The sequence below is a fragment of the Oncorhynchus tshawytscha genome, linkage group LG05 (assembly GCF_018296145.1).
Source record: "Oncorhynchus tshawytscha isolate Ot180627B linkage group LG05, Otsh_v2.0, whole genome shotgun sequence".
NCBI lineage: Eukaryota > Metazoa > Chordata > Actinopteri > Salmoniformes > Salmonidae > Oncorhynchus > Oncorhynchus tshawytscha.
Genome location: NC_056433.1, coordinates 75,150,443 through 75,173,803, shown reverse-complemented (window position 1 = coordinate 75,173,803; position 23,361 = coordinate 75,150,443). Strand labels below are relative to the sequence as shown.

Here is a 23,361-nt window from a genome sequence, read left to right as displayed (position 1 = left end):
GAGGAAGAGCGAGAGAATTAGAGGGAGCATACTTAAATTCACACATCGGCTAAGACAGGAGAATTACACCAGATATAACAGACTGACCCTAGCCACCCAACACACAAACTATTGCAGCATAGATACTGTAGGCTGAGACACGAGGGGTCAGGAGACACTGTGGCCTCATCCGACGATACCCCCAGACAGGGCCAACCAGGCAGGATATGACCCCACCCACTTTGCCAAAGCACAGCTCCCACACCACTAGATGGATATCCGCAAACCACCAACTTACTACCCTGAGGCAAGGCTGAGTATAGCCCATGAAGATCTCCCCCGCGGCATGAACCCGAGGGGGCAACAACCCAGGCAGGAAGATCAGATCAGTGACTCAATCCACTCAAGTGACACACCCCTCCTAGCGATGGCATGGAAGAGCACCAGTAAGCCAGTGACTCAGCCCCTGTAATAGGGTCAGAGGCAGAGAATCCCAGTGGAGAGAGGGGAACCGGCCAGGCAGAGACGGCAAAGGCGGTTCGTCCCTCCAGTGCATTTCCGTTCAACTTCGCACCCCTGGGCCAGACTACACTCAATCATAGGGCCTACTAAATGAGTCTTCAATAAAGACTTAAAGGTTGAGACCGAGTCTGCGTCTCTAACATGGATAGGCAGATCACTCCATAAAAATGTAGCTCTATAGGAAAAAGCTCTGCCTCCAACTGTTTGCTTAGAAATTCTAGGACAATGAGGAGGCCTGCGTCTTGTGACGTGTAGGAATGTACGGCAAGACCAAATCAGAGAGATAGGTAGGAGCAAGCCCATGTAATGACTTGATGGTTAACATGTACAACCTTCAAATCAGTAATATGGTCACATCTTTTGGTTCTAGTCAAGATTCTAGTAGGCGTGTTTAGCACTAACTGAAATGTATTTAGTACTTTATCCGGGTAGCCGGAAAGTAGAGCATTGCAGTAGTCTAATCTAGAAGTGACAAAAGCATGGATTAATTCACGGATTCCTACTGCAAGCTCTGGACATTTTTCATCTGGATCATCGCAGCTAGCTAGCTGCTATCCGAGTACTGGCTAACGTCGGTCCCAGAGCAAGTGCCAATTAGCCTGGAGCTATCCCATGCTAGGCCCTTTCTCCCGGCTAGCTAAAGAGGCCCACCACTCCTGGGCTACAATACCCGGACCCCTTCTACTGCCGGTACGGGGCACGGAACCCCGTCGATCCTTCATGACTGGACTACGACGTAATTTGCTCGAGGGGGTATTCAACTGGCCTCGCTATCGCGCCGTCCCCTGAATGCCCATCCGCTAGCCACGGCCCGCTAGCTGCTAGCTGGGTAGAGCATATTGGACTGTTAGCTATATAGATCCTTTGGCAAATTTCTTGGGCCACTACACCTATCTTGCCAAATGGACTCGGGAACCCTATTAATCCATCACGACTGGTCTATCAACGTCAATTCACGCGGAGGCCAAAACAAGCTTTCCTCCAAAGATATGTCCCTATAAGACCCTTCTGCTAGCTTGCTAGCCCCAGTCTGCTAGCTTGCTAGCCCCGGTCTGCTAGCTCAAATCAAATCAAATTTATTTATATAGCCCTTCGTACATCAGCTGATATCTCAAAGTGCTGTACAGAAACCCAGCCTAAAACCCCAAACAGCAAGCAATGCAGGTGTAGAAGCACGGTGGCTAGGAAAAACTCCCTAGAAAGGCCAAAACCTAGGAAGAAACCTAGAGAGGAACCAGGCTATGTGGGTTGGCCAGTCCTCTTCTGGCTGTGCCGGGTGGAGATTATAACAGAACATGGCCAAGATGTTCAAATGTTCATAAAAGACCAGCATGGTCAAATAATTATCACAGGCAGAACAGTTGAAACTGGAGCAGCAGCACAGTCAGGTGGACTGGGGACAGCAAGGACTCATCATGTCAGGTAGTCCTGAGGCATGGTCCTAGGGCTCAGGTCCTCCGAAAGAGAGAATTAGAGAGAGCATACTTAAATTCACACAGGACACCGGATAGGACAGGAGAAGTACTCCAGATATAACAAACTGACCCGAGCCACAGACACATGAACTACTGCAGCATAAATACTGGAGGCTGAGACCGGAGGGGTCAGGAGACACTGTGGCCCCATCCGATGACACCCCCGGACAGGGCCAAACAGGAAGGATTTAACCCCACCCACTTTGCCAAAGCACAGCCCCCACACCACTAGAGGGATCTCTTCAACCACCAACTTACCATCCTGAGACAAGGCCGAGTATAGCCCACAAAGATCTCCGCCACGGCACAACCCAAAGGGGGGCGCCAACCCAGAGAAGATCACATCAGTGACTCAACCCACTCAAGTGACGCACCCCTCCTAGGGACGGTATGAAAGAGCCCTAGTAAGCCAGTGACTCAGCCCCTGTAATAGGGTTAGAGGCAGAGAATCCCAGTGGAAAGAGGGCAACCGGCCAGGCAGAGACAGCAAGGGCAGTTTGTTGCTCCAGAGCCTTTCCGTTCATCTTCACACTCCTGGGCCAGACTACACTCAATCATATGACCCACTGAAGAGGTGAGTCTTCAGTAAAGACTTAAAGGTTGAGACCGAGTTTGCATCTCTCACATGGGTAGGCCGACCATTCCATAAAAATGGAGCTCTATAGGAGAAAGCCCTGCCTCCAGCTGTTTGCTTAGAAATTCTAGGGACAATTAGGAGGCCTGCGTCTTGTGACCGTAGCGTACGTGTTGGTGTGTACGGCAGGACCAAATCAGGTAGGAGCAAGCCGATATAATGCTTTGTAGGTTAGCAGTAAAACCTTGAAATCAGCCCTTGCCTTGACAGGAAGCCAGTGTAGGGAGGCTAGCACTGGAGTAATATGATCAAATTTTGGGGTTCTAGTCAGGATTCTATCAGCCGTATTTAGCACTTAAGTTTATTTAGTGCTTTATCCGGGTAGCCGGAAAGTAGAGCATTGCAGTAGTCTAACCTAGAAGTAACAAAAGCATGGATTTGCTTTTCTGCATCATTTTTTTAACAAAAAGTTTCAGATTTCTGCAATGTTACGAAGATGGAAAAAATAGATCCTTGAAATATTCTTGATATGTTTGTCAAAAGAGAGATCAGGTTTCAGAGTAACCCTGAGGTCCTTCACAGTTTTATTTGAGACGACTGTACAACCATCAAGATTAATTGTCAGATCCAACGTAAGATCTCTTTGTTTCTTGGGACCTAGAACTAGCATCTCTGTTTTGACCCGAGTTTTTCCACAATTTTCCACTTCCAGGGAGTACAATTTTGGGGCTTCACCATGTTTCATCGAAATGTGCAGTTGTGTATCGCCCGCATAGCATTAAAGGTTAACGTTATGTTTCCGGATGACATTGTCATGCCCTGACCTTAGAGATCCTGTTTATGTCTCTATTTAGGTTTGGTCAGGGTGTGAGTTGGGTGGGTATTCTATACTCTATTATTTGTATTTCTATGTTTTGGCCGGGTAGGGTTTTCAATCGGGGACAGCTGTCTATCGTTGCCTCTGATTGAGAACCATACTTACGTAGCCCTTTTTTTCACCTGTCTTTGTGGGAAGTTAACTTTGTTTGACACACAACCTTAAGCGTCACGGTTTGTTTTGGTATTGTTTGTTTTGTTGGTGACATGTACTATTAAAAGTGTGTACGCTCACCACGGTCCTCTTCTTTGAACGGCCGTGACAGACATCACCAAGAGGTAAAATATATAGTGAAAACAATAGTGGTCGTAAAAAGGAACCTTGAGGAACACCGAAACTTACAATTGATTTATCAGAGGACAAACCGTCCACAGAGACAAACTGATATCTTTCCAACAGATAAGACCAAAACCAGGCCAGAACTTGTTCATGTAGACCAATTAGGGTTTCCAATCTCTCCAAAAGAATGTGGTGATCGATGGTGTCAAAAGCAGCACTCAGGTCTAGGAGCCCGAGGACAGATGCAGAGCCTTGGTCTGACCCCATTAAAAGGTCATTTACCGCCTTCATGAGTGCAGTCCCAGTGCTATGATGGGGTCTAAAACCAGACTGAGGCAATTTGTATACATTGTTTGCCTTCAGAAAGGCAGGGAGTTGCGGCGCAACAGCTTTTAAAAAAGGAATGGTAGATTCGATATAGGCCGATTTTTAGTTTTTAACATTTGCTGGGTCAAGGTTTGGCTTTTTCAAGAGGCTTTATTACTGCCACTTTTAGTGAGTTTGGTACACATCTGGTGATTAGGGAGTCGTTTGTTATGTTCAACACAGCACAGGACGCAGCTCTTTCAGTAGTTTAGTTGGAACAGGGTCCAGTATGCAGCTTGAGGTTTTAGAGGCCATGACTATTTTCATGAATGTGTCAAGAGATATAAGATTTACTTTGAAAGGGGGGACTCAAAGGGGGTTTAGAGGTGTGTCAGTCACCAGATCTCAACCCAATTGACCCTCACTGTCAACAAAACACCATTAGAGTTCCAGACACTTGTAGAATCTATGCCAAGGCGCATTAAAGGTGTTCTGGCTTGTGGAAGCCCAACGCCCTATTAGGACACTTTATGTTGGTGTTTCCTCTATTTTGGTAGTTACCTGAATGTTTGCCTTATAGGGCTGAATTATCTATGGATGGATACATTTGTGTTTTTTAGTCCAGATGAATAGACCCTTTTAATAATGACATGACCTTTGACTTACTGTACATGACGTTTGGCTTTTGCCCCATTTAACTCACTCTTGCCCCTTTCTGTCTGGTGATGGTTCCAACAGTCATAATGATCAGAGATGAGTTAAAGAACCCTAGGAATTAGGAAATAAAATACTAGAATGGACATGACCCTTCTTATGATGGGATAAAGGTCAGCCATTTTGGTCAGGGAGTTGGTTGACTATGGTTTGCCAGTGCTGTGATAAGATATTGTATAAAATAATTAATTTGAAGAATGTATTAGCTAGCTAGCCAGACAGTTTTAGAACAATGATTCTATGAATTTGTCAAATTAACTGCTAAAATTGCCAATATTCCATTAAAATAATGCAGTCAATCAACAGCCATACGCTGGCTGAAATCAGTTGATGATAGGACTTATACAAGTTGTAAATGCAGCGAGTACTGATATTGTATCAAATAATAGCACTCACAGCTTTCCAAGAAAACACAAATGTAGACATTTATGGGCTGTTTACAGGCTATTTAGATAGAAAATTGGTATAAAACCCATAACTTTATTTGTAATCATATGACAATGTTTTAGTGGACTAATTCTATTTCACAATTTCTGATATAACATATGCCTTTTATTTTCCTGCGTAAGTAAATCAGGATTATGCCTCTACTGCCATATATTCCATTTAGACTGGTTTGGATTTCTCCCTGACCGATATGGCTGCCATTTTCACCCCATTCTGGAACTTTGAGGGTTTATGACATAGCTCCTCTAGTAATTTAATAGAATTTCTATGTAAAGAACAGGTAAGTATTCAAGATCTACCTTGTCCTGTACCTGCTGTCTCTAACTCAATGATCGGCTATGAAAAGCCAACTGGCATTTACTCCTGACGTATTGAGCTGTTGCACCCTCTACAACCACTGTGGTTATTATTATTTGACCCGGTTGGTCGTCTATGAACGTTTGAACATCTTGGCCATGTTCTGTTATAATCTCCAGCCAGAAAAGGACTGGCCACCCCTCAGAGCCTGGTTCCTCTCTAGGTTCTTGCCTTTATCATGAGTTTTTCTTAGCCACCGCGCTACTACATCTGCATTGCTTGCTGTTTGGAGTTTTAGGCTGGGTGTCTGTATAGCACTTTGTAACATCTGCTGATGTAAAAAGGGCTTTATCAATACATTTGATTGATATCATGCTGTGGAGGGACAGGTTTGTGTACGTGTGATGTACAGTACCAGTCAAAAGTTTGGACACACCTACTCTTTCAAGGGTTTTTCTTGATTCTTACAGTTTTCTACATTGTAACACAAGTGTAACAGTATTGCACTGTTACTTCCGTCCCTCTCCTCGCCCCTACCTGGGCTCGAACCAGGGACCCTCTGCACACATCCACAACTGACACCCACGAAGCATCGTTACCCATCGCACCTCAAAAGCAGCGGCCCTTGCAGAGTGTGACGTAGAATTCCGTCACTGGTCGTGGGCAGCATTTGGTTCTTTAACGCACGCACACATTCATCACTCCTCCCTGCTCCATTATCAGATAACGTAACAATGTGGGTCGACACACAAGTTAACTTCTGTCTTAGTACATACATTTCACACTTATGTCAATGTTCATATTTAATACAAGCAATATGTATTATACTTATCGATGTTGTGGATGAGAGTGTTTGTTCTGTTCCTCTCTATCTCTGTAATTTCCAGGTATGCTGGATTAGGACCTGAGCAAAGGGAATTGGGCTGACTTTGTAGTGCCTGTCCCAAATGGCTCATTAATGTAAATGGATATATTAAAAGACACTGTCCGTAGTGATGTCATTTTGTAAATGTTATGTGGTGATATTGTTTAAAAAATGTGTTGCAATGTATATCCTTTAGTATGTTTAGTTAATGGAAAATGTAGGTTTGACTAGGTAATTGCTTAATTAATTAGTGTTAATTGTTCTGAGGGGAGGGGCTAGGCCTACAAAAGTAGCCTCTCTTTCAGTTCATGAGGAGGCATTTTTGGATTGAGCTGTGAATGGGGCAGCTATACTGGAAAACCTAACCTCTATCAAAATAAAACGATGGCGGAGCCGCAAATGTTCTTCTGTGCAAGGGTGTTTATTTACAAAGTGATTCCGGAAAACAAAAACAGTACTGCCATCAAACATATACCTTATGTTATACCTTACCTCAGCTAAAAACAATGCCTTCTGGCCTACTCTACGTGACACAGAGCAAGGGGAACAACTACTTCAAGGCCTCAGAGCGAGTGACGTCACTGATTGAAACACTATTAGCGCTCACCACCGCTAACTAGCTCGCCATTTCTCATCGGTTACACAAGGTATCATGTAATAACCAAGAAAGTGTTAAACAAATCAAAATATATATTTTATTTTTGATTCTTCAAAGTAGCCACCCTTTGCCTTGACAGCTTTGCACACTTGGCATTCTCTCAACCAGCTTCATGAGGAATGCTTTTCCAACCATCTTGAATGAGTTCCCACATATTCTGAGCACTTGTTGGCTGCTTTCCCTTCACTCTGCGGTCCAACTCATCCCAAACCATCTCAATAGGGTTGACGTCGGTGATTGTGGAGGCCAGGTTATCTGATGCAGCACTTCATCACTCTCATTGGTCAAATAGATTTCCACCAGCCAGATGCTGCTGGAAGTGGTGTTGGAGGGCCGGTAGGAGGCACCCTTTCCTCTTGTCTAAAAAAAAATTCCCCAGGGCAATTATATTGTCTTTTGGATGGGACGTTAAACTGGTGTCCTGACTATCTGTGGTCACTAAAAGATCCCATGGCACTTATCGTAAGAGTAGGGGTGTTAACCCCGGTGTCCTGGCTAAATTCCTAATCTGGCTCTCATACCATCATGGTCACCTAATCATTCCCAGCTTACAATTGGCTCATTCATCCCCCATCCTCTCCCCTGTAACTATTCCCCAGGTCATTGCTGTAAATAAGAATGTGTTCTATGTCAACTTACCTGATAAAATAAGGGTTAAATAAATAAATGAATAAGAAATAGCCAGGGGGTGTCTTACACAGCCTGGAGGTGTGTTTTGGCTCATTGTCCTGTTGAAAAACAAATGATAGTCCCACTAAGCGCTAACCAGAAGGGATGGTGTATCCCTGCAGAATGCTGTGATAGCCATTCTGGTTAACTGTGCTTTGAATCCTAAATAAATCTGACAGTGTCACCAGCAAAGCACCATCACACCACCTCCTCCATGCTTCACGGTGGGAACCACACATGTGGAGATCATCCATTCACCTACTCTGCATCTCACAGAGACACAGTGGTTGGAACCAAAAATCTCAAATTTGGACTCATCAGACCAAAGGTCAGATTTCTATCGGTCTAATGTCCATTGCTCATTTTTCTTGGCCCAAGCAAGTCTCTTCTTCTTATTGGTGTCCTTTTAGTAGTGGTTTCTTTGCAGCAATTCAACCATGAATGCCTGGTTCAGGCAGTCTCCTCTGAACAGTTGATGTTGAGATGTGTCTGTTACTTGAACTCTGTGCATTTATTTGTGCTACAATCTGAGGTGTAGTTAACTCTAATGAACTTATCTTGTGCAACAGAGGTAACTCTGGGTCTTCCTTTCCTGTGGCGGTCCTCATGAGAGCCAGTTTCATCATAGCGCTTAATGGTTTTTGCGACTGCACTTGAAGAAACTTTCAAAGTTCTTGAAATGTTCCGTATTGACTGACCTTGATGTCTTAAAGTAATGATTGACTGTCGTTTCTCTTTGCTCATTTGAGCTGTTCTTGCCATAATATGGACTTGGTCTTTTACCAAATAGGGCTATCTTCTATGTACCACCCCTACAAGGTGGGAAATAAATTCCACAAATTAATTTTTAACAAGGCAAACCTGTTAATTGAAATGCATTCCAGGTGACAACCTCATGAAGCTGGTTGAGAGAATGCCAAGAGTGTAAAAAGTTGTCATCAAGGCAAAGGGTGGCTACTTTAAAGAAACTCAAAGAATTTGTTTGAGTTTGAACACTTTCTTGGTTGCTACATGATTCCATATGTGTTATTTCTTAGTATTGATGTCTTCACTGTTATTCTACAATGTAGAAAATATAAAAAATTAAGAAAAACCCTTAATTAAGTAGGTGTGTCCAAACATTTGACTGGTACTGTATATGCATGTGTATGTTTGTGCAGTATATTTAACCTTTGTCCCTCTCTGTGTCCCAGGCATTGGCTCATTGTTGGCACGGTTCCAGCTGTCGGAGGGCCCCAGTAAACCCTCTCCCCTGGCGGTCCAGTTCACCAGCGAGGGTAGCACTCTGTCAGGCTGTGATATAGAACTGGCTGGGCCAGGGTACCGCTTCTCACTCATCAAGAAGAGGTTCGCTGCAGGTGAGACACTGCCTTTCTTCACTTACTCTGCTAAACAGAAGTAATGTCACCTAAATCTATTATGGAGTGCATCCCATCCTTCACAAAATATCAGAATAAGGGAAAGATTGACTCAAATTAGCGTGCCGCTCATAGTGTAATAAAAACATGATTATAAACTAATAGTGTATCACTGTGATATTAATTGGTGTTATTACACTGTGTTGATACAGTATTATCGTAAAATATGTTTTGCTATGTGTACATAGTTGCATGTATGATTCCTTTTTACACATAAGTATTCAAACCCAAGGCATGTTTGTCATTTTCAGGAAAATACTTGGCAGACAACTGATACTTCATACTACTACTGAACAAATACACTGGAGATCATCATCTCAATGGACTAATGAAATCCTATACTACAGAGGACAGACCTACACCACCACCTCCCTACAGACAGACACTTCTTTCTAAACCCACGAGACAGACAGGCCAAGGCCACACAGCCTACTGTACCCAGCAGTATTGTATAGCTTGCATATAGTCTCGTGGACCGTTTTAGGGTGTAATTATTGTATTTGTAAAATGTATTAAAATGTATTAATTTCAGAACATCTGTATTGCTGCTACTCTAGACATCTACCCGGGTTTCCCTCTCTAAAGGTACATGCTTCTGCCTCTCTATCCCACTCTCTAACGTGTGGTGTTCAAACTTAAACACTGCTACAGCTACCTAGCTACTCAACCGCAAAATCATGGTCTCAACCGTGAACCTAACACATAATACACTGAGTATATTTTGATGCAACAACAAATATGTGGTATTAGGAGAGGATGTATGAAAAGACCATTGGGTTGTGCCATTTAGTGAACTAAGATGAATAGACGCACCATGATGTCACACTCCTCCATTCAGTTTAAGGGAGGGGCTAATTCTTGCTTCTCGCATGCCTCTGATTGGACACGGTTAGCGCTACCATGGAATTCTGGGTATTGGAGTTTTTATGTTGTTGGGTTTTTAACAGTTAATGCGTTACACACTGGCATAGCAGGTTTAAAGGACATTGTTCATTTGGATGGTGACCATTGGTGACTCCTCTCTTCTTTGAATGCAGTGATTTAACATCGGCTTCAAACATATACTCTCAACATTTTCCTCAGAAATGATCAGAAAGTCCTGAGTAGTTAGGCAGCTGCAACAATAAATACATTCTTGGTTGCAATATAAAACAAATATAATATGTTTCCCTCAATAAAAAAACCTGTACAAAGTCTTATTTTAAATGAATAATATATATCTGAAAGGGCGTTTGGTGTTTTCCTTCCTTTCTGTTGTTCCTGACACAGCAGTGGTAGACGTACTTCAGAGTACATTACAGCATTCTATTTTTATTTATTGATGATTTTAAAAGTATGTGATTCTGTATATGAATAGAATTTCAATGGTATTGTAATTTAGAATGAAGGTATAAATATTCTCTTTGTTTTCTGTGTAGTTGGGTAACCTGTGTACAGTATAATGTATAAGGTATAATTTTAGAATTTATTTCAGATATATAATTTTTTAACTCAAGTGCATCAGATTTGACTACAGTATATATGCGCGTGGGGGGATAAAATAAAAAAACAAGATGAATAGCACCTGGATGTGTACGTCAGGCAGTATGAAAGCAGTGTTATTTAGAGTTACACTAATAGTTATTACCTTGGATAATCAGTCAGGTTTTGACTATGTTCTGCTCTGTTTCCATTCACCTCAATGTGTTATTCTGCATCAAACAGCATGAACTCCCCTTCGGATCAAACCAACCAGCGCTTGAATCCATGGCTTTATTTTGCATAATGGTAATGGTCTCTGTGAGATGACATGGTGACGAGGATTTGGAGGGAGGTTAGATGACCAAAACGCTTTTTGTATTTTATGTGTGTACTCCAGACTGTCCTCTAAAAGAGAAATAAGGGGAATATTTTTTGAAACAACAAAAACCCCATCTTGTTTCATGTGAAGAACACTGTGCTGATAATGTTAGAAACCTCCTGAAGGTCTCCTTGTGTGGGCATCATAAGTATGTCAGGATACTATCTGTACTTCATGAAGCTACATAGCACCATTTATACACCTGCCTTAGAACTGCCATAGAAGTGTCTTACATGTCCATTTTGTCTGACCATTTAGTTGGCATTTCTAAGTAAGGCATCAATGAATTGTGTCATGTAGCTCTCTGTATAGCTGTTTAGTGAGTAACACTTTACTTGAACATTATTGTACACACCTAACTATAGTTAACAGAAATGACATTGGTAATGTTATTACTGTTTATGAACTATGTATGATCTCTGGTCGTGCTTATGATGGAGGGAGGGTTCAAGCTAAGTGTTACGGCATGGGTAATGTAATGTGTGCCTGCACACAGTTACGGTATAGTGTTAAAGGGAAGTGGTCCACCAACCAATAGATTCGTTGACCTGTTGTCATGTTAACTGTGAGAACTGAAGACCAGAGCAGGAAGTGTGTGTGTGTGGCGTGCTAAGCCAGACTGCTTTGGGTACCGTACTGTTTCTCTGTCAACCACATGTGCAAGCTGTGTTTGTACAGACAATGTTAAGATGATCTGATGAGAAACGAAGTTTGCTTTTTTTCCAAAACCAATAAAAGTTATGAACTGGACAAGTTTTTGGAGCACTCTTTTTGCAACTCACAGCAGAAGTTGTATTAGTTGTAGGTACAGGATACACATGGTATACACTGTCCAACAAAATGCTTACTTACAGGTTCCTTCTCCACAATGCAACAACAATAAGAAATAACACAACAATACCAACATAAAGTAAATGCCTCAATAGTATATCATAAATATTTTGCATGTTGCTCAAATGCAGTTTATTCTGTATTTCCTCCACCAATTTTGTGTTCTGATGTACAGTGCAACACATCAAGGTTGGCTGTAACAACATTGTCTTAAAGCCTTACTAGGAATACACTCCTTCTGCTATTAAGAAGCTGTTTATAATTGTGTGCTGAGGGAGATCCAACTGTAGTATGATTAGCCTTTAATTCAACGTACCATGTGTACTGTACATATATGTTTGTTTCATTTTATATTTATATGGATATATTTGTTATTTCATCTGTTTGTGTTATCCAATGCACAGGATACTGAATATGAAATTGTTTAATGTGATGTACCGTACTAATGAAATGTTCCAAACGAATGCAGAATGACCCACCATGTTATGATGTGGGTTTTCTCTGAAATAAAGGAGGCGTATCAATTATGTTTGATCAATTGTTTTGTATTCAATTATTTTGGTCCAATTCAGTATGAATACAAAGGATGTATCTCCTTTAAATAACCTTAGTGGTCGTGACTGGTCTCGGAAGGATTAGAACAAGTCTACATTTCCTATTCTGCACTAGTATCACATCAACCCTCACTTTGCATATATTTCCTTCTTTGGCCAAGCATTCAGATTGTCTTCTCCCAGAGGATGAAAAATGATGTAACACCTTGGCAACACACAGTATTCCAGGTAAGACCTGCCAATCATCTGAGTGGGGAATTCACTGTCTACCTTGTTTTGTATTCCGAGTGGATGACTGCTGTGCGGATAGAAGATGACAGATATAGCCTACACTACAGTACACACAGTACAACATTTGACCTACTCTCTTTGTCGTCTTTTTTTGTACTTGCAGACACTGTTGTTTTGTTTAGTTTTATTGGTAATCTCTGTATTTAGGTGCTGTGGCATAATGTCTGTGTTTTGTCCTGTAGCTGATAGCCTCAACTTGCGGTGTCAGTTAAAGATGGAAATGCAATTAGTCTGCGTAGCGATTTGACTAGATGTTCAGGAGTCTTATGGCTTGGTAGAAGCTGTTTAGAAGCCTCTTGGACCTAGACTTGGCGCTCCGGTACCGCTTGCCTTGTGGTAGCAGAGAGAACAGTCAATTACTAGGGTGGCTGGAGTCTTTGACAATTTTTAGGGCCTTCCTCTGACACCGCCTGGTATAGAGGTCCTCTAATTGGTTCTAATGAGAATGGTTAATATGCTAACTGCCTGATGTGGTCTGCCCACTGGGAACAGGCTGGCCCTGATATCATCAGCATCATAATCAGATTATAAGAGGTGGATTCTCCTGGGCTATAATGTTCCAGAGAACAGGACTGCATAACAGACCTCCATAACCCAGTCAGAGGAGGAACTGCCTGCCTGACACTGCATGCCTGCCTGCCTTCCGGCCTTTCTGACTGCCCACCTGCCTTCCTTCCTGCCTGTATGCACACACACTGGATCAGCATCACTATACATTGTTGCAGACAGACGTCACTGACTCAAATACATTGTCTGGTCAATTTATGTCATTTTGTTAGTCAAGTGGAATAACTCCTGGCGTAAAATGTCAGGGGCGTGAATCTGAGTTGAAAGGAAGATAGAATACGTTCAATAAGTGCTCAGCCCTACTACCACACACATCGCCTGGCTCAGCCCTACCACCACACACATCACCTGGCTCAGCCCTACCACCACACACATCACCTGGCTCAGCCCTACCACCACACACATCACCTGGCTCAGCCCTACCACCACACACATCACCTGGCTCAGCCCTACCACCACACACATCACCTGGCTCAGCCCTACCACCACACACATCACCTGGCTCAGCCCTACCACCACACACATCACCTGGCTCAGCCCTACCACCACACACATCACCTGGCTCAGCCCTACCACCACACACATCACCTGGCTCAGCCCTACCACCACACACATCACCTGGCTCAGCCCTACCACCACACACATCGCCTGGCTCAGCCCTACCACCACACACATCACCTGGCTCAGCCCTACCACCACACACATCACCTGGCTCAGCCCTACCACCACACACATCGCCTGGCTCAGCCCTACCACCACACACATCACCTGGCTCAGCCCTACCACCACACACATCACCTGGCTCAGCCCTACCACCACACACATCACCTGGCTCAGCCCTACCACCACCTGGCTCAGCCCTACCACACATCACATCACCTGGCTCAGCCCTACCACCACACACATCACCTGGCTCAGCCCTACCACCACACACATCGCCTGGCTCAGCCCTACCACCACACACATCACCTGGCTCAGCCCTACCACCACACACATCGCCTGGCTCAGCCCTACCACCACACACATCACCTGGCTCAGCCCTACCACCACACACATCACCTGGCTCAGCCCTACCACCACACACATCGCCTGGCTCAGCCCTACCACCACACACATCACCTGGCTCAGCCCTACCACCACACACATCACCTGGCTCAGCCCTACCACCACACACATCATCACCTGGCTCAGCCCTACCACCCCACACATCACCTGGCTCAGCCCTACCACCACACACATCACCTGGCTCAGCCCTATCACCACACACATCACCTGGCTCAGCCCTACCACCACACACATCACCTGGCTCAGCCCTACCACCACACACATCACCTGGCTCAGCCCTACCACCACACACATCACCTGGCTCAGCCCTATCACCACACACATCACCTGGCTCAGCCCTACCACCACACACATCACCTGGCTCAGCCCTACCACCACACACATCACCTGGCTCAGCCCTACCACCACACACATCACCTGGCTCAGCCCTACCACCACACACATCACCTGGCTCAGCCCTCCAGCCCTACCACCCCACACATCACCTGGCTCAGCCCACACACATCACCTGGCTCAGCCACCACCACACACATCACCTGGCTCAGCCCTACCACCACACACATCACCTGGCTCAGCCCTACCACACACATCACCTGGCTCATCACCTGGCTCAGCCCTACCACCACACACATCACCTGGCTCAGCCCTACCACCACACACACATCACCTGGCTCAGCCCTACCACCACACACATCACCTGGCTCAGCCCTACCACCACACACATCACCTGGCTCAGCCCTACCACCACACACATCACCTGGCTCAGCCCTACCACCACACACATCACCTGGCTCAGCCCTACCACCACACACATCGCCTGGCTCAGCCCTACCACCACACACATCACCTGGCTCAGCCCTACCACCACACACATCACCTGGCTCAGCCCTACCACCACACACATCACCTGGCTCAGCCCTACCACCACACACATCGCCTGGCTCAGCCCTACCACCACACACATCACCTGGCTCAGCCCTACCACCACACACATCGCCTGGCTCAGCCCTACCATCACCTGGCTCACCACCACCACATCACCTGGCTCAGCCCTACCACCACACACATCACCTGGCTCAGCCCTACCACCACACACATCACCTGGCTCAGCCCTACCACCACACACATCACCTGGCTCAGCCCTACCACCACACACATCACCTGGCTCAGCCCTACCACCACACACATCACCTGGCTCAGCCCTACCACCACACACATCACCTGGCTCAGCCCTACCACCACACACATCACCTGGCTCAGCCCTACCACCCCACACATCACCTGGCTCAGCCCTACCACCCCACACATCACCTGGCTCAGCCCTACCACCCCACACATCACCTGGCTCAGCCCTACCACCACACACATCACCTGGCTCAGCCCTACCACCACACACATCACCTGGCTCAGCCCTACCACCACACACATCACCTGGCTCAGCCCTACCACCACACACATCACCTGGCTCAGCCCTACCACCACACACATCGCCTGGCTCAGCCCTACCACCACACACATCACCTGGCTCAGCCCTACCACCACGCACATCGCCTGGCTCAGCCCTACCACCACACACATCACCTGGCTCAGCCCTACCACCCCACACATCACCTGGCTCAGCCCTACCACCACACACATCACCTGGCTCAGCCCTACCACCCCACACATCACCTGGCTCAGCCCTACCACCACACACATCACCTGGCTCAGCCCTACCACCACACACATCACCTGGCTCAGCCCTACCACCACACACATCACCTGGCTCAGCCCTACCACCACACACATCACCTGGCTCAGCCCTACCACCCCACACATCACCTGGCTCAGCCCTACCACCCCACACATCACCTGGCTCAGCCCTACCACCACACACATCACCTGGCTCAGCCCTACCACCCCACACATCACCTGGCTCAGCCCTACCACCCCACACATCACCTGGCTCAGCCCTACCACCACACACATGGCGCCTGGCTCAGCCCTATCACCACACACATGGCTCACCTGGCTCAGCCCTATCACCACACACATCGCCTGGCTCCAGCCCTGGCTCAGCCCTACCACCACACACATCGCCTGGCTCAGCCCTACCACCCCACACATCACCTGGCTCAGCCCTACCACCACACACATCACCTGGCTCAGCCCTATCACCACACACATCACCTGGCTCAGCCCTACCACCCCACACATCACCTGGCTCAGCCCTACCACCACACACATCACCTGGCTCAGCCCTACCACCCCACACATCACCTGGCTCAGCCCTACCACCACACACATCACCTGGCTCAGCCCTATCACCACACACATCACCTGGCTCAGCCCTACCACCACACACATCACCTGGCTCAGCCCTACCACCACACACATCACCTGGCTCAGCCCTACCACCACACACATCACCTGGCTCAGCCCTACCACCCCACACATCACCTGGCTCAGCCCTACCACCACACACATCACCTGGCTCAGCCCTACCACCACACACATCACCTGGCTCAGGCCTACCACCACACACATCACCTGGCTCAGCCCTACCACCACACACATCACCTGGCTCAGCCCTACCACCACACACATCACCTGGCTCAGCCCTACCACCACACATCACCTGGCTCAGCCCTACCACCACACACATCACCTGGCTCAGGCCTACCACCACACACATCACCTGGCTCAGCCCTACCACCACACACATCACCTGGCTCAGCCCTACCACCACACACATCACCTGGCTCAGCCCTACCACCACACACACCACACCTGGCTCAGCCCTACCACCACACACATCACCTGGCTCAGCCCTACCACCACACACATCACCTGGCTCAGCCCTACCACCACACACATCACCTGGCTCAGCCCTACCACCCCACACATCACCTGGCTCAGCCCTACCACCACACACATCACCTGGCTCAGCCCTACCACCCCACACATCACCTGGCTCAGCCCTACCACCACACACATCACCTGGCTCAGCCCTACCACCCCACACATCACCTGGCTCAGCCCTACCACCACACACATCACCTGGCTCATCCCTACCACCACACACATCACCTGGCTCAGCCCTACCACCACACACATCACCTGGCTCAGGCCTACCACCACACACATCAGCAGGGGCAGCAGTACTGGCAACGCACTCATCGCTGCTGGCTGGTTGGCTCTCTGGTGGTTGCTGTGTGTGTATCTGGGTTCGTCCCAACTGGGGTGCTCGCTTGCAAAGACCACCACAGACTGTTTCTCTTTTCTACTTTCTTTCTTTCTTTCTTTCTTTCTTTCTTTCTTTCTTTCTTTTTCTTTCTTTCTTTCTTTCTTTCTTTCTTTCTTTCTTTCTTTCTTTCTTTCTTGCTTTCTTTCTTTCTTTCTTTCTTTCTCTTATTCTGTTTGTTGTGTTCCTGTTCCTGACCAGAGGAATTATTTCCTATATGTTTATTAACCAATTCAATTAATCACTCTGCCCATTCCTAAGAATTTGTAAGATACTTAGTTGCATAAAATGGACAGAGACCAGTCTCAAAATCAATCAATAGTGTTTATTCTCGAGAGTATTGAACATGGTACAATTTACAACAGGTTATAAACTAAAAATGACGTCATAGGTTTTAAACTGTCCCTCCACTCCGATACAATGGCAGTATAGTTCACAAGCCTTCCCACATCGTCCACCACTGGTTTAGATAATTTACTACCAGCCCAAGGTCTCTCATCTACCCCATCTCCCTGTGTAGATAAGCATTCTAGCCAGTCTGACGATAAGTTCATTCATTTCTACCAAGGAACAGACAGTCTTTGTTCTAATTCTTGATTATAATTACACACATTATATTCAGTACTAGGATTATAATAAGATTACATACATCCATAACAGTAACATAATAGTATTCTGTTTAGTCATAGTCCTGATTGAAATGTACACTAAATTGAGTCATTATTATTATTATCCCTTAACAGTTCCTCTCTCTCTCCCCCTTCTGCTCTTTCTCTCTCGCTCTGCCTCTTGCTGAGGCAGTAACACAGTGGACTGGTCTCTGGTTCAAGGCGTGCATCTTCCTCCTATATATACCTTTCAGCTCACCCTTAGAAGAGTCAATCAATCTCTCCCTCCCTCCCCTATACCACCCCGCATTCCGTCTCCTCATCTACCCCATCTCTCTCTCTCTCCCCCCCATTCTGTCCCCTCCACCCCCATTCTGTCCCCTCATCTACCCCATCTCTCTCTCTCTCTCTCTCTCTCTCTCCCCTATACCACCCCCCCATTCTGTCCCCTCATCTACCCCATCTCTCTCTCTCTCCCCTATACCACCCCCATTCTGTCCCTCATCTACCCCATCTCTCTCTCTCTCTCTCTCTATACCCTACCCCCCCATTCTGTCCCCTCATCTACCCCATCTCTCTCTCTCTCTCCCCCTATACCACCCCCATTCTGTCCCTTCATCTACCCCATCTCTCTCTCTCTCTCTCCCCTATACCACCCCCATTCCCTTCATCTACCCCATCTCCCTCATCTACCCCATCTCTCTCCTCTCCCTATACCACCCCCATTCCGTCTCCTCATCTACCCCATCTCTCTCTCTCCCTCCCTATACCACCCCCATTCCGTCCCTACCCCATCATCTACCCCCATCTCTCTCTCCCTCCCCTATACCACCCCCATTCCGTCTCCTCATCTACCCCATCTCTCTCTCTCTCCCCCCTATACCACCCCCATTCCGTCCCCTCATCTACCCCATCTCTCTCTCCCTCCCTAGACCACCCCCCCATTCCGTCTCCTCATCTACCCCATCTCTCTCTCTCTCCTCCCCTATACCACCCCCATTCCGTCCCTCATCTACCCCATCTCTCTCTCCCCCTAGACCACCCCCCATTCCGTCTCCTCATCTACCCCATCTCTCTCTCTCCCTGTCCCCTATACCACCCCCATTCCACCCCCTCATCTACCCCATCTCTCTCCCTCCCCCCCTATACCACCCCCATTCCGTCTCCTCATCTACCCCATCTCTCTCTCCCCCCCTATACCACCCCCATTCCGTCCCCATCTCTCTCTCTCTCCCTCCCACCCCCCATTCCCCTATCTACCCCACCCCCCCCCTTCCACCCCCATTCTGTCCCCTCATCTACCCCATCTCTCTCCCTCCCCTATACCACCCCCATTCCGTCTCCTCATCTACTCCATCTCTCTCTCCCCTCCCCTATACCACCCCCATTCCGTCCCCATCTCTCTCTCTCCCTCCCCCCCCACCTATACCACCCCCCCCTATTCCGTCCCCTCATCTACCCCATCTCTCTCTCCCTCCCCCTAGACCACCCCCCCCATTCCGTCTCCTCATCTACCCCATCTCTCTCTCTCTCAATCCCTATACCACCCCCATTCCACCCCATTCTGTCCCCCTCATCTACCCCATCTCTCTCTCCCTCCCTATACCACCCCCATTCCGTCTCCTCATCTACTCCATCTCTCTCTCCTCCCCCTATACCACCCCCATTCCCCCTCATCTCCCCTTCTCTCTCTCTCTCTCTCTCCCCCTATACCACCCCCATTCCGTCTCCTCATCTACCCCATCTCTCTCTCTCCTCCCTATACCACACCCCATTCCGTCCCCTCATCTACCCCATCTCTCTCTCCCTCCCCTATACCACCCCCATTCCGTCCCCATCTCTCTCTCTCCTCCCTCCCCTATACCACCCCCATTCCGTCTCCTCATCTACCCCATCTCTCTCTCTCCCCCTATACCACCCCCATTCCGTCCCCTCATCTACCCCATCTCTCTCTCCCTCCCTATACCACCCCCATTCCGTCTCCTCATCTACCCCATATCTCTCTCCCTCCCTATACCACACCCCATTCCGTCTCCTCATCTACCCCATCTCTCTCTCCCTCCCCTATACCACCCCCATTCCGTCTCCTCATCTACCCCATCTCTCTCTCTCCCCTCCCTATACCACCCCCATTCTGTCCCCTCATCTACCCCATCTCTCTCTCTCCCCTATACCACCCCCATTCCCCATTCTGTCTCATCTACCCCATCTCTCTCTCTCCCCCTCCCCTATACCACCCCCATTCCGTCTCCTCATCTACCCCATCTCTCTCTCTCTCCCTCCCTATACCACCCCCATTCCGTCCCCTCATCTAACCCATCTCTCTCTCTCTCCCCCTATACCACCCCCATTCCGTCTCCTCATCTACCCCATCTCTCTCTCTCTCCTCCCCTATACCACCCCCATTCCGTCTCCTCATCTACCCCATCTCTCTCTCTCTCCCTCCCCTATACCACCCCCATTCTGTCCCCTCATCTACCCCATCTCTCTCTCTCCCCCCTATACCACCCCCATTCCGTCTCCTCATCTACCCCATCTCTCTCTCTCCCCTATACCACACCCCATTCTGTCCCTCATCTACCCCATCTCTCTCTCCCCCCTATACCACCCCCCCCATTCCGTCCCCTCATCTACCCCATCTCTCTCTCTCCCCCCCCCTATACCACCCCCATTCCGTCTCCTCATCTACCCCATCTCTCTCTCTCCCCTATACCACCCCCATTCCGTCTCCTCATCTACCCCATCTCTCTCTCTCCCCTATACCACCCCCATTCCGTCCCCTCATCTACCCCATCTCTCTCTCCCTCCCCTATACCACCCCCCGTCCCCTCATTCTGTCCCCTCATCTACCCCATCTCTCTCTCTCTCCCCATATACCACCCCACCCATTCTGTCCCCTCATCTACCCCATCTCTCTCTCTCTACCTCCCCCCCATACCACCCCCATTCCGTCTCCTCATCTACCCCATCTCTCTCTCTCCCCCTATACCACCCCCATTCCGTCCCCTCATCTACCCCATCTCTCTCTCTCTCTCCCTATACCACACCCCATTCCGTCCCCACCTCATCTACCCCATCTCTCTCTCTCCCCCCCTATACCCCTCCCCATCTCATCTACCCCATCTCTCTCTCTCCCCCTATACCCCTCCCCACCTCATCTACCTCATCTACCCCATCTCTCTCTCTCCCCTATACCCCTCCCCATCTCTCTCTCTCCCCTATACCCCTCCCCATCTCATCTACCCCATCTCTCTCTCTCTCTCCCCCTATACCCCTCCCCATCTCATCTACCCCATCTCTCTCTCTCTTTCTCTCTCTTTTTTTCACCTCTGGTTGGAGGTGAAGCCCAGCACGGGAGTGAACAGGTCCTTCCGCCACAGCTGGATCTAATTCTAATACAAATCATCATCTGTGTGACACATCAGTGCCATCAAATCCAATTTTATTTGTCACATGCGCCGAATACAACAGAAGCACAGTGAAATGCTTACTTACAAGCCCTTAACCAACAATGCACTTTTAAGAAAATAGAGGAAAATATTTACTAAATAAAATAAACATTTAAATAAAAAGTTCAACAATAAAATAACAATGAAGAGGCTTTATACAGGGGGTACCAGTACTGAGTCAATGTGGGGTGGTACGGATTAGTCAAGGTCATTTGTAAAGTAACTATGCATCATTCTCATTTTAGTGTTCTCTCTAATGTGAAATTACATCATGGCATGACATGTTTCCTCATGGGTAGTTTCCTCATGGGTAGTTTCCTCATGACATGTTTCCTCATGGGTAGTTTCCTCATGACATGTTTCCTCATGGGTAGTTTCCTCATGGGTAGTTTCCTCATGACATGTTTCCTCATGGGTAGTTTCCTCATGGGTAGTTTCCTCATCACATGTTTCCTCATGACATGTTTCCTCATGACATGTTTCCTCATGGGTAGTTTCCTCATGACATGTTTCCTCATGGGTAGTTTCCTCATGACATGTTTCCTCATGGGTAGTTTCCTCATGACATGTTTCCTCATGGGTAGTTTCCTCATGGGTAGTTTCCTCATGACATGTTTCCTCATGACATGTTTCCTCATGGGTAGTTTCCTCATGACATGTTTCCTCATGGGTAGTTTCCTCATGACATGTTTCCTCATGGGTAGTTTCCTCATGACATGTTTCCTCATGGGTAGCTTCCTCATGACATGTTTCCTCATGGGTAGTTTCCTCATGGGTAGTTTCCTCATGACATGTTTCCTCATGACATGTTTCCTCATGGGTAGCTTCCTCATGACATGTTTCCTCATGGGTAGTTTCCTCATGACATGTTTCCTCATGGGTAGTTTCCTCATGGGTAGTTTCCTCATTAGCTGACAGAAAACACGCTCATTATATTGTTTTTGGTGAAAGGATATGGCTACACACTTTCACAAGATCTAATTAGGCTAATTCTAGTTCCTCTCACTCTCAGAAGAATCCACCAATTACTCAATCAGGCTAATCAATGAGGTGCTTTGTTAATTGATTACATCCTGACCTACCGGGCAAACCCCTAGAGACCCGGTGGTTCTTCAGGACAAAGTTTGGAGACAACCTGCCTGAGTCACTTTTTCCAGGTCTCCCTTGGGAAACAGGTCTTCTCACCTCAATGGGACTTCCTGTGTAATTTATTAATGATGAAATAGAATAAAAGTACCAGTATTCTGATTTGATGAAGACCCCTAAATGGGAAACAAGGGTAGAGATCTAGAGAACAGATAGACTCAGAGATAGCAGTCATAATGGTATATATGATCTGTATACTACTGTCATGTGACTCCTGTCAGATGTCCACTTTACCTGGTTTTTATGTTTTTCTGCCCATTTGCTCCTGAAGCAGTAGACTCCAGTCCGTTTGAGCCTTTTTACCCACATAGCAAGGACGGTTAACACCTACTTCAAATGTCAGGCAAAGCCCTTGACTACATAATGACAGCCATTAGCAGAGTTATGGGAGGCTGAGTGGGGTGTGCGTGTCTGGATCTCGATGCCACAGAAGCTCTTTAGACAGGCTACACTCTTAATACACATGAACTCATACACACACACAGCACTACAGACTGCAGAGTAACAGCATGCTTGAAAACACAGTGCTCTCCATATAGTACACACACAATGACTATCATACAAAAACAGGGACATTGCTGTGGTGAGGGCAGGACAGCCAAAGATGCAGGTTTGGGAAGATGAAAAAGAGATGCATGGCATTTCAGCTTCCTGCTAAAAGTATCCTTGGAATGCGTTTTGTTTGTGTGTCAGAGATCCTCCATTGC

At 47.2% G+C, this 23,361-nt stretch overlaps 1 protein-coding gene across 1 annotated transcript in view; it reads left to right on the top strand.

Annotated features, from left to right (window-relative positions):
- Nucleotides 1-12,285, top strand: part of sgip1a (SH3GL interacting endocytic adaptor 1a) — a 138,869-nt gene extending 126,584 nt beyond the window's left edge. Inside the window, 2 exon segments of the mRNA XM_042322357.1 lie at nt 8,856-9,020; nt 9,332-12,285. Coding sequence (XP_042178291.1) covers nt 8,856-9,020; nt 9,332-9,354 — 188 coding nt within the window. The 3' untranslated portion in view covers nt 9,355-12,285.
- The last annotated feature ends 11,076 nt before the right edge of the window (nt 12,286-23,361 follow it).